General features: G+C 36.8%; 1 protein-coding gene and 1 non-coding gene across 2 annotated transcripts; one reads left to right on the top strand and one right to left on the bottom strand.

Moving 5' to 3' along the window:
• Positions 1 to 3,406: 3,406 nt before the first annotated feature.
• LOC121805124 (serine/threonine-protein kinase SRK2I-like) lies at positions 3,407 to 8,407 on the bottom strand. Its single transcript, XM_042204916.1, has 8 exons — positions 7,989 to 8,407; positions 5,621 to 5,695; positions 5,437 to 5,538; positions 5,288 to 5,341; positions 5,108 to 5,200; positions 4,817 to 4,909; positions 4,404 to 4,607; positions 3,407 to 4,003 (listed from the first exon to the last, which is right to left on the bottom strand). The coding sequence occupies exons 1-8, from the start codon at positions 8,148 to 8,150 to the stop codon at positions 3,740 to 3,742; spliced, it is 1,047 nt and encodes a 348-aa protein (XP_042060850.1). The 5' UTR covers positions 8,151 to 8,407; the 3' UTR covers positions 3,407 to 3,739.
• Positions 8,408 to 8,478: 71 nt separating this feature from the next.
• TRNAW-CCA lies at positions 8,479 to 8,550 on the top strand. Its single transcript has one exon. It is a non-coding gene; the product is annotated as a tRNA-Trp (tRNA).
• Positions 8,551 to 12,472: the final 3,922 nt, after the last annotated feature.

The raw sequence follows: 12,472 nt of genomic DNA, 5'->3' as shown, positions 1-12,472 counted from the left end.
GCTAAATCTAAAGGGTTAGGGTATAAATTACTTGCCCTGATAGCCTGTACTGGATTCGCCTGTAACTTGAGTAGAACTAGCCCGGTTGATTAGACCTGGGTACTCTATTTTCTATTTTCTCATCTTATTTGACAGTTAATTTGACACTCAAAGATGATTTTTATAATATAAATAATTATTATAATAATTTAAATCTCTATATTATATTTAATACACATATTTTAGATTTTTATTAATATATTAATAATTTTGGAATTTTTAATGTTAGATTTTTATTAATACTCCATCATCTTCCTAAAAATCAAAATTATTTTCTTTTTGGACTGTAACCTATAAATAGAAACACTCCATTTTAAGAAAGATCTTTCACTCTATGAGGTGAAAGTTCCAAATTTTCTTTCTATCTCTTCTTACTTTACTAATTTAGCATTAAACTCATTCTGTTCCAAAAGTTCCAATTTTTAGGAAAAAATGGAGATGGAGAATATATTATACTAATAATTTTGGATTTTTCTACATTTAAAAGTTGTTAGTAAAAGTTACTCCTATATAGTACTTTGTTGTTAAACAAAATTAAGAATCAAAAACAAATTTTCTCACTTTAATGCGTCTCTAAGAGCATCCAAGTGGCGCGGATGTCCCGACGGACATCCCGACAGACTTCCCAAAATACCTCCTGCCACGTCATAAGGATCTCCCACTGCACTGCCACGTCATAAGAACATCTCACTGCACAATGACGGACACCCCCAAGGACATCTACAATAATAAAAATTTACAAATTCACCAAATTAAACAATTTACAGAATTAAAATTTCAACACGAATACGGACGGAGAAAGTGCAATGATAATTTCATTAAATAAAAAAAAGTACATTTGAACAAAAAAAAATACTAAACAAATTACATTATAAATATCAACAACGACCACTCTGCATCCATAGCTCTTCAATTATATCGTTTTGGAGTTGAATATGGGCTTGTCGTTGGCGCATGTCGGCAAATGCACGGACCCGATCGGCCTCTTCATGGGGTATCCCCATACGTACATTGGCAGTGGCCACGCGGTGGCTTGGACTGGCAGCATCAACATCATCATTGACCCAATCATTCAGTGTTGGACTTTCATCTTCGACAATCATGTTGTGTATGATAATACATGCGTAGATGACATCAGCGATGCTGTCAATATACCACAGTTGTGATGGACCCTTCACTGCCTCCCATCGAGCCTGGAGCACACCAAATGTCCGCTCCACATCCTTGCGTGCTGCCTCCTGACGACCCGCAAAATAGATATTCTTTTCGTCTGTTGCGCATCTGATCGTCCTCACAAAGACGGGCCACATAGGGTATATCACATCCGCCAAATAATAGCCCATATTATGCTGGTTGCCGTTGGCGACGAAACTGACGGCCGGACCAACGCCCATGCACTGCTCGTTGAAAAGGGGCGACGACTGGAGGACGTTGATGTCGTTGTTCAACTCGGCTACTCCAAAATGCGCATGTCAAATCCACAGTCGGTAGTCAGCTACCGCTTCAAGGATCGTCGCGGGATTCTTGCACTTGAAACCGGTAGTGTACACCCCTTTCCAGGCGGCGGGGCAGTTCTTCCACTCCTAATGCATACAATCTATGCTGCCCAATATTCCCGGAAACCCGTGCTGACTCCCGTGCATATCCATCAGAGCCTGGCAATCTTCGGGAGTAGGCTTCCGAAGATACCTATCCCCGAATATCTCCCTAACGCCCTCACAAAAATACTGCAGACATTCGTGGGCAGTTGTCTCGCCAAGTGGAGGTACTCATCGAACATGTCGGCCGCACCTCCGTATGTCAGCTGCCTGATTGCGGCAGTGCACTTTTGTATCGGCGTGTGGCCGGGTTTACCAATCGCATCCTCTCTCATCCTGAAATACTCGTATCGACGCTCTAAAGCGCCAACGATACGCATAAATAGCGGACGACGCATCCTAAAACGTCACTGGCACATGTTCTCCCCAAACCGCGGCTCCGAAGCGAAGTAGTCTTCATATAACCGACAGTGTGCAGCGATGTGGTCCCGGTGTACTATAGCTCGACGATGGATGGGTCGAGGTATCGCCGGCTGCTGCTGCTGCTGCAAGGCCGCTTGTATCAAGCGATTTATCTCCCTGGACGTAACGGCTCGCACCTCTTCTTTAATTCGCCGGCGTAAGTCATCAACACCACCACCACTACCACCCGCACTACTACCACCCGTACCACTACCACTACCACTACCACTAGCCATTTTGGATATACTAAAAGAAACGTAGAAACAGAGAGAGAAACTCGTTAAAACTAGGGCTGGCAAATTGTGCGGATTGGGTCGTTATCGGGTCAACCTGATAATGACCCAACCCAATAAGGCCTAACCTGAACCCGACCTGTTAAGGAAACTGTAAATCCGAACACGAACCCGACCTGCTACCTTCAAATCCGAACACGACCCGCACCCGACACGAACCCGTTATCGACACGATATAATATGGGTTGACACGACACGATAACAACCCGAACCTGATATTACACGATTAAACCTTAATTTTTAAGCTAATTTACACAATTAAAATTCGTTTTATACTATTTAAATCTAATTTATAAGAAATTAAAAAATTAAAGTAATATATATATATATATATATATATATATATATATTTTTAAATAATAATAAAAATAATAATATTATTTCTTAATGGGTTACCCGTATCCGACCCGAACCAAACCCGAAATTATCGGGTTCTTAATGGGTCAACCCGATAAGGACACGGATCCAATAAGACTTGACCCCAACCCAATAATTTTGTGCGGATTCGTGTCAGATTATAGTGTCGTGTCGAAAATTGCCAGTCCTAGTTAAAACAAGTGGTGCGAATGAAATGAAGTTCAACGAGCCATATATATAGAGTTTTTTAAAAAAAAAATTAAAAATCGGGACGTCTGCCGGGACGTCCGTCGTGGCACCGCAATGACGGATGTCATGACGGACGTCGTCGGAAAGCCGCGGAACTCCGGTGTCAGCGTCCGCCGGTCGCACGCCTAATGGCGGACGTCCCGCGCGGATGTCCGGCACGCCGGTCCGACGTCCGCCGGGACGCCCGCCGCTGCGGATGCTCTAACCTTACTTTCTCCCTCTTCATCTTCTCTGCTTCTCTTTGTTCCATTTTCTTCTTCTGCCATTTTATCCATGACCATCATTTTCTAAAAATCTTTTCTTTCTAAATCTCCGTTTTTCTCCTCCTCCATCCTTACAGACATGAGGAGTTTGAGCTTCAAAAAATTCATCCAACCCACAACTCTACGACTATCCTTACAAAATAAATCAAGAATTACATAAATAAATTTCAGTAATAAAATGAAACAAATAAAACGCAAACCCAAGTTGACACAAACCACACTGACTTCATATATTCAGTTCGGTCCCCACTTTTTCGCAAATCCTAATATACAATGATACAGGAACAACACAATGTACAAACACAACTACATATACAAAATAAGAAATAAGAATAATTAAACCGATCCAACAGTAATTATGTAACCGATATGTTAGGAGAGCGACCTTATGCAACAAAGGAAGTACATGACCAGTGAATATCTTACCAACCACAAATAGCTAACCATTGCTTGCATTCACCCTGTGAACTGAAGACTCCCATAACCACGAAACTTGATCGATATGCTGGCGATTCTTGCACAATCTTTGAAGTAGCAATCACATGGCATAAATCACCTCCCCACTGCTGTCAATGTCAAGATCAGGATCAGAATCCAGGTCATCCATGTCATCGTCATCCATCATGTCTAGGTTATATGAACCAACTGGATGTATAGTGGCCTCGGAGATTATCTGCATTATGGTTTCCAAGCTCTGCATCGGCTGGTCCAGCTCTTGGAATTGGGTTGTTTCGTCCATCAGATCTGCTGGGAGGTTCTTGAGAAACCATGGATGGTTCCTGATTTCAAGCATACTGATGCGCTGACCAAGTAGAAATCACAAAATCCCATTTATAATCAAATAGTAGTAACTAAAAATGAACATAGAATATCTACAGCACAGAAAGTTTTGCAATCATCCACTGTTGTTAGTAGTATTATATAACCATGCAAGCAAAAAATATGGAATTAGTTCAAGTTATTGCCAAGATTCTGTCAAGTCAGACTATACAAGATCCATGCAAATATACTGGGTATATAAATTGAGACCTCGTGCACATGAATCGGTCTTTTCAGCTTTATCCTTTTGTATGCAATAAAATTGGTCTACTGGTATTTCTATGTTAGATCTCTACTTCCCAAAGATTCATTTTAATTTTCTCAACAAGGCCTTAGTGATGACCTATAAACATGTTTTGCATGCCAAAGATCATATCACTCACTTGTGCAGGATCAGCCACAAAGATCCTCGAAATTAGATGGCGGCATTCCTCAGAAATCATGACAGTTTCAGGAATAGAGTATTGAACATTTATGACTCTCTGTATTGTCTTACGAAAATCCTTAGGGTTCTCAGGATCTTCAAATGGATAAGCACCAACCAGCATTACGTATAATGTAACTCCACACGACCAAACATCTGCCAGCTGTAGGAAAGCCATCTTTAATATTAGCAGATAAAGAACATTACTTGTGTAAATGCTGAAACATGGGCTAGGATCTTCCTGAAAGCTTTATGAAAGTTCATGCAAGTTAGAGAGGGAGAGAAGAGGAAGACAGGTTAACGACCTGCTAAAAATGTAGAAAATTGAATCGTAGTACAACTCTCTATGAACAAGGCAATGCATTGTTTTACCTTCCCATCATATTCTTTCCTATGCAACACCTCCGGAGCAATATATGCAGGAGTACCCACTGTAGATTTTGGTTGAGAATGCAGCAAAGAAGACTGCAAAAGCAGAGTTACAATTTGATCATGAGTAGAGGATGACATTAAATAAGCAGACACTGGCGCATATAAAATGAGAATAAAATACCATGAAGCTGATCAAAATAGCAAAAACTTATTTAAAAATCTCAGATACTAGGGAGTTTTGACATGAGTTATAAATAGATGCAGAAGAGAATAACTTAGCAATATGACTACCTTGGAATACCCAAAATCACATATCTTCAACCTAGGAGCTGGGCTTCCATCCAACAGTGTGTTTTCTAGCTTCAAGTCCCGATGACATATTTGCTTTATCAAGAAAAATAGGAGAGAGATATTAGATTCAAGTTCTACTAACGTCATTGAAAAATACTTCCGATTGTAACATTCTGATACCATTGAATGACAGTAGCTCACTCCAGATATAAGTTGTTGAAAAAAGAAACGAGCCTGCATGACAAAATTTCGGAAACAACACAGTAAGCAGCAAGCACATGGAAAAGCCAGAGGCAAGGGAAAACAAACATTTGGAGCAAATAAAGGACCTCATCCTCGCTGAATCGTCCTGCATTAGATATGCGTTCAAATAACTCTCCTCCAGATGCGTACTCCATCACAATAGCGAGATGGGTAGGTGTTAAAATCACCTGAAGTGCAGTATTCAGAAGTGCTGCTCACAATAAATATCTCTAAATTCATGTAATTGCCAATAAAGTATCCATAACAAACCTCTCTAAATCTGACAATGTTTGGATGCCTCAAAGACCTGTGATTGATAATTTCTCTCTGAATATTTTCATTTATCTGCATTCCACACATTACTTTGTTGTGATTCATGACATTTTATTGGAACAAGTCTCTATTGCAACATAAGTATAACACTAGACAAGAAAAAGAAGTAAATACAAGCATCACTTTCGGAACTTAGATAATCCAATATCATGACATCAAAACCAGCTTAGTAGGCACCATAGTAATTGGTAGAACCTCAAGCAGAAAAATCTGAATACAGAAAATCAGAGAATGATCTCTTCGGAACTTTCGCAGACATTATGAGATGCAAAGCAAATTAAACAAAACAGATATTATCGGACTTTTTGAATTATCATGATAATCTTCAATCTAAATTTTAGAAGCATATTTGTTGGGAGAAATAATTAGAAATTTAAGAGTTGTATGACTGAAAAACAAATAGTTTCTAGCTTAACACCCCAATAGCCAGTTCTAAAAGCAGAAAGAGGATATCTTAAACAGGCATCATGTGCACTTAAGTAATAACTGACCGAGCAGCCTCTCGCGATGTATTTAATAGCAACTTGTTCATTAGACTGTTTGTATCTCATGAGCCGGGTTACTCCAAAATTCCCAGATCCAATATCCTTAATAAAATCATATTGATCGTTATTGTGCACAATTTGCACGCTACATGGAAATCTCTTTTGAGCAGAAAACTCCATTCAATAGCTAATTAACACAAGTGCGAACTCTACTAAAATGGGTATGAACTGATTCAATTGCTTTTACTTGAACTCTTTTGACCGGATCTGATGATAAACCAGCAGGTTGAGGGGGGAAACGCAAAAAAGGTGGTGGTCAAATTGAGGAAGAAATAAAAGAGTGAGACAATAGAGGTCAGATGATTTTATGTATGTATGAAAGCGTGTATGCGGGTGAGGGTATGTGCACGCAAGAGAGAGAGAGAGAGAGAGAGAGAGAGAGAGAGAGAGAGAGAGAGAGAGAGAGAGAGAGAGAGATTCTTCTTATGCGCTCTTAAGTAGAAACTGAACCATAGAGCAATAAGTGATGATATAGGGCACTGAATTTAAAATCTTGATTCAGATGCATTGTATGCTATCAGAATAAGGTTGTGGAGATGTAAGGATTGACGAAAGTATAATGTCGTTTAGCAGTAGTTGGACAGTTAAATAAACAACGATTTTCTTTCCTACATAGCCCCACGTTTCTTTTTTTTTTATGAATGTGAGAGTGAAATGTTAGGTTTCATTTGGTAATAAACGACAAACGCTTACCGCATAAAATTAATTGCGTGCTTAATAGCCGTGATTGATGACATCAGTGAACATGCACATTCACTCACAAACACTAATTAGAGGAATTTGGGGAGGTGGATGTGGGGAGAGATCATGCCTGTACTAAAATTATATATCTTGGATTCAATTAGACTCTTTCAAATATATAGAATTCTATGCTTGGCACTTATTGTGATTTGTGATAGGCTGAATCAGTGAGTAGTTATTCCGAGCTAGAAGAAGGTTTTTTATTTTTCTACAATTCTTATATGATCTGTAAGCATGAATAGCTATATCTCAATGAAGTCAAACTTTAGACATTTCTCTTACTTGAATCACAAGATGCAGGGAAGAAACAATTTGTTGTTTTTGCGTAGTATAGGCAGGAGAAACCGCTTCCCTAAACATTTCAATCCAACAATAATTGGTGGAGTAATTCCTTACATTACTAAATTATTGGTAAGTTCTTGCTAGACTTAGCAACTATGAGATTAGCAATTGTAATGAGAGAAAGGGAATGCCTTTACAGCTTTCAACCTTATTATAAGCGCTATCACGTAGGCAAAACAGCTCATGCCCTAATTCAGCTTTGAGTGATCCTAAAGGCCTGGCTAAGGTGGTTAATGACTTGCTACTATAGCCACTGCAACGATTCCATTCATCACTCTAGCATTTTGGACACTAGAAATACAGATTGATTACATTACAACAGTTTCAGCTTGCTTATCCTTCGTTCCGTTAATAGCTCTGCAATAACAAATTGAGGCACACACTAGTGCAACTAATTAAATTGAAATTATGTTAAATAAACTCTAAATACAGATTAAAAACCCTAATTTGGGGTTAATAAAGGCTAATTGGGAATGAGAAATGTTTTTGCCTAACAAATTAACTACCCTAATTGGCCCTTTTAAACCGAACTATGGTCGCTAATCAAAATTTAAGTTTGAAAACTGAAAAGGGGTTCCTAATACGATTACCCAATCTGGATCCAACCTAAAATCAACTTAATTAATTAATGAAGTGAAAAACAAGGTTAGCAAAGGTAAAAAAGGAAAAAAACTGACTCTGTCGCCTCGCTCAATATACTTGACCGCAACAAGCTCTTTGGTCTGCTTATCCGTCATCAATCGGGCGATACCGAAATTACCGGAGCCGATATCTCGAACAAAGTCGTAGCGATCGCTGTCGTGCATGATCGGCATATCCATACCAGGAGGCAAGGCCATCGGTGCCCGATACGTTTCAGCTAGTATAACCTCGAAATCTCCGTCTCCGTTGACCGAGACACAGACTACTCGAAGTAGCGAACAGCGGTGGTTTTTCGACGGGGAACACGAGATTGGCGAAGTGGCTATAACTGGAAAGCAGTAGAGCGATGGTTGTGATGACAGATACTGTGGATGTGATTATTATCTTCTCCTTGGTGCCGTTGCGCTGTGATTGTGAGGAAGACGAAACGCAATCGCAACGATGTCGTTTTAACTCTAGTTTCCTATACTCTCTTCTCTACGATAATTTTGTATAATAACCAAAATGTAAGTGAAATAGACACCGGGATCCGTGGCGCAATGGTAGCGCGTCTGACTCCAGATCAGAAGGTTGCGTGTTCGATTCACGTCGGGTTCAAATCTCCCGATTTAAACGGTCCCCCATTTTTTGGGTTTTTTTTTAATTTCAGTTTCAGACACCCTTTTGGCCTTTTTAATGAAACACTGGATGATTTAGTATCCGAAGTAGCGACTTTTATCGAAAATGTCTTCATTTAGTTTACACATAATTATAAAACTATTAAAATTTTCAACAAACGTCTCACGATTATATAATACTCCTAAATACTCCTATATTTTCAAACTTTTTTTTTATTCCTTTCCAATAAAACTTTCCACTCATATTATTCGTTGAACTGTAGTATTTTGGATGATGATGCGTGTGAAGAAAAACTGTATAGTACCATAGGAGTACTAAGTTTAGTGGGACAGATAGCAATAGAAAAATGTTAGTACAAAATTTAAGGGACGGGGGAGTACTTTTTAAAAAAATAGGAGTACTAAGTTTTGTATCTGAACTAATAGCCTTTTTACAAAAGCTTGGTTACAATTTGGGAAAAGATCAAATCTGTGCAAAATATATGACCTAAATTTGGGAGTATAAGTTTGTGGTAAATATTAAATTTTAGCTAAAATTTGTGCAAAATATATTGACTTCATTTTTTGGAAGTTCTGTTCTTTTGCATTGTGTGTTTAATGTACTAGTATATAGATATCTTAATTTTGGCTCTATTTTAAATACAATAAATATTAGGAGTTGAGGTTATGAATTATGATAGTGACAAGAAATCAAGGATTAGATTTTGGTGATAAATATTTGGACTTTTGTTCACGTAATGAATTATGTGACAATGATCAATTAATTATTAGTGACTGAATTGATAGTTGATTGTGATAAGAATAGCACAGATAAGGCAAATCTCACAATGTGATAGTTCAGTAAATTGAGAGTACAAATCTGAAAACCTCAATTGATTGTTTGAATTAGTTTGGTTGATGGGAAAAGCCTAGATAGTCTCCCTTATTTGTGCTATTCCTCATGTTTGATCTGTTAATTTGTAATACTCAACGAATATTTATATGATTAAGAGGTCATACTTGAGTGCTAGAAAAAGTCACCTAGTTTTCTCTCGAATTGGGACCGTGACCCCCTTCTTCGATGATCCCGAACTCCTCGAGTTGGGCGAAGATGCACCGGTAATCTCAGAATCGTAGCACTTGGCAAATACCCTTGGATCCAAATATGGGTAATCTGAAAGCATCTTAGTCGAATGCTATGTAGTAAGGCTAAAAGAAATGTTAGTATCACTTTGTAGAGCATGGTTTCTTTAGTTTAGCAGAAATAGACCACTCTTTTGAGGCGCAAGCGCAAGCGAAAGCAAGCATGCATCTCCATGCTCAGCCTTGACTTTGATAGTGCTAACTGTTTGGAGAGTTAAGGTAGATTATACATTTATATCACACAAAACCTTAACTTTGATCAACTCTTTTAATCAGTATCTCTACAAATTCGGTGATTTTTGGTTGGATCACTATTCAATTCGAGCCACTTATATAAATCCTATCCTTGAAGAAAGATATCATCTGTGATTAACATTTAAGCATCCAACCACTCCACCATCAAATTAAGAACATATTTTACCGATAAACCATAAAAAGTCGAAAACAAATACTAGTGTCAAAACAGTTTACTCCAATCAGCAGAATTCCAAGGTAACAAAAAATACCATATTTTCTTACACTGATTAATAAGACCGGAATTATATATAAAGATGCAATTTTGTTTACCACTATTTGTGATGTGAGATTATGGAACAAACAAAATAAGATAAATCCCCAGATGTTTCAGTTTCAAGATTTTATGTACTTGTGTAATGCTGGACCTGGACCTGGACCCCTCCTCATCTATCAGTCCACTCTAGCTTAGTAAAAATACGAGGCTGGTTTAATTTTTGCCTCTTTTCTTATTTTAATTTAAATAATATTTCCATGTTACATTTTAATATTACTAGTTTACTACTACTATAGTACTATTATAATGTGGTCGATGTAGAAATAATGGACTAAACAATTTGCAAGAGGAGACCATAATTTATGCTTTAATTAAGGAAGCTTTCGGTTCTTTATATATTTTTGACAATAGGATTAGGATATAAGAACAGAATTCATTTGTGACAATTATGTTATTGTGACAATTAGCTAGACTTTTGGTAACTCTTGGAACTGCATGTTCTATGCTCTTGGATTTAGAATAAGCATATTTAATGTTGTATGTTCTTGGATTTAGAATAAACATATTTAGTTGGTGTTCGTGTTCGGTTTCCTAGATAAAATAGTACAAAGATATAATCTCGGATTGAGTTGTAAGATTATTTTAGTGGTAAAAGTTAGTTATGACTAATTATCATATGGTTCATGAGATAACTCAACCCTAGATAGATTTAATCATGAGATAATTAGTCATAGCTTACCCCCTAAAACTAAAATAATTCCACAACTCAATCATAGATTATATTTTGATACTGTTTTATATAAGCATATTTTTTCTTATAGCATCCCACTATCATAGGGTTCCTTCCAGTCTTTGTAAAAAAATTGCTTTATGGAGAAAACATTTGATGCTTTTCCATAAGAAAATCGATTAAAACCGAATGTTTGATGACAATTACACATGTATGTGAAATATATGTGCGCAGATCCAGATGGGCCTCCTCCATTTAAATTCAAACAAGTTTACCTGTTAATCACGGCCCAAATAGCCCAATGCACCTTATAATTCGTAAGAAAGCCATTTTTGGAAATCATAAACGCATCACAATTATCACTATTTATTTGGGAACCGATAAAATTTAGGAATGAAAGATTATAAATTGCTCAATCTTAACAATTACTCTCTCAGTTCTATAAAAAATAGACACCCTTTCAATTTTGATCCGTTCGATTATATTAGTTTCAGTTTTTTTGTAATTTTTTTCTTTGTTAGTCTTATTCTTTATTAACAATACTTCAACCATTTTTTATTTCTATCTCTCACCTTTACTAAATTTGCATTAAAACTTATTTTTATAACAAAAATATCTATTTTTATACAGAAGGAATATAATTTATTTGGGAACGAGAAATTAAGGAATGGAAAATTATAAATCACTCAGTCTCAAGTTTGTTCTGTTGTCTACTACAAGTGGGTATGGGATGAGCATTTGTTTGGTAGCAGAATCTATTTGGAAAATTAATTGGATCAACTCATTTGGGTTATGGTTCTAATTAAATAAAAGTTAGTACTCTTGTCAATAATGGTTGCGTTTTTTTTTGAATAAAAGTTACAGGTAGTGTGTTTGTTTTAAAGTTATTGTTCTGATAAATAAAAGTTATCGTTCTTGTGAATAAGAATTATTATTTTGCGAATAAAATTTAATGTGCTTTGTAAACAAAAATTATTATTTTTGCTGATAAAAGTTTATTTATTCGAATGAATAAAAGTTATTGTTCGAAGGAATAAAAATTATTGTTCTTATAAATAAACAAAAAATTTTAATATAAAAAAGTAATTGCTTTCTTGACTAAAAGTTATTATTGTGATGGATAAACGTTACTTCCTCCGGTGATAAATGTCTCACATTGAATTGGCACATGTTTTTAAAATATTTGATTTTGTAAAAAAATAAGTGAAAAAATAGTTAAATATATAACTTTATACTATTAAAACATGAATGAAATGAGGCTTCAATTGCCTATTCTTAGAAAATGGTATTCTGAAATACACTTGATTTTGAATTTGATAATATATTTTGGTGAGATTGTATATGATTGTAACTTTGACATACAAAGTTGTGTGGTCTTTGTTAGCATCGTCGACTGCAACATTAGTTTGATATTGTCCGCTTTGGGTCAAGCCCGCACGGATTTGTTTTTGGGTCACTCCCAAAATGCCTCAAACTAATTGGGGTTGGACAAGAATTATATGCACCTTCCAATTTCCCTCACTCGTCCGATGTGGGATA

The sequence above is a fragment of the Salvia splendens genome, chromosome 5, assembly GCF_004379255.2.
Source record: "Salvia splendens isolate huo1 chromosome 5, SspV2, whole genome shotgun sequence".
NCBI classification, from domain to species: Eukaryota; Viridiplantae; Streptophyta; class Magnoliopsida; order Lamiales; family Lamiaceae; genus Salvia; species Salvia splendens.
The sequence above is the reverse complement of the archived record's forward strand: the minus strand, read 5'-3'. Positions and strand labels throughout refer to the sequence as shown.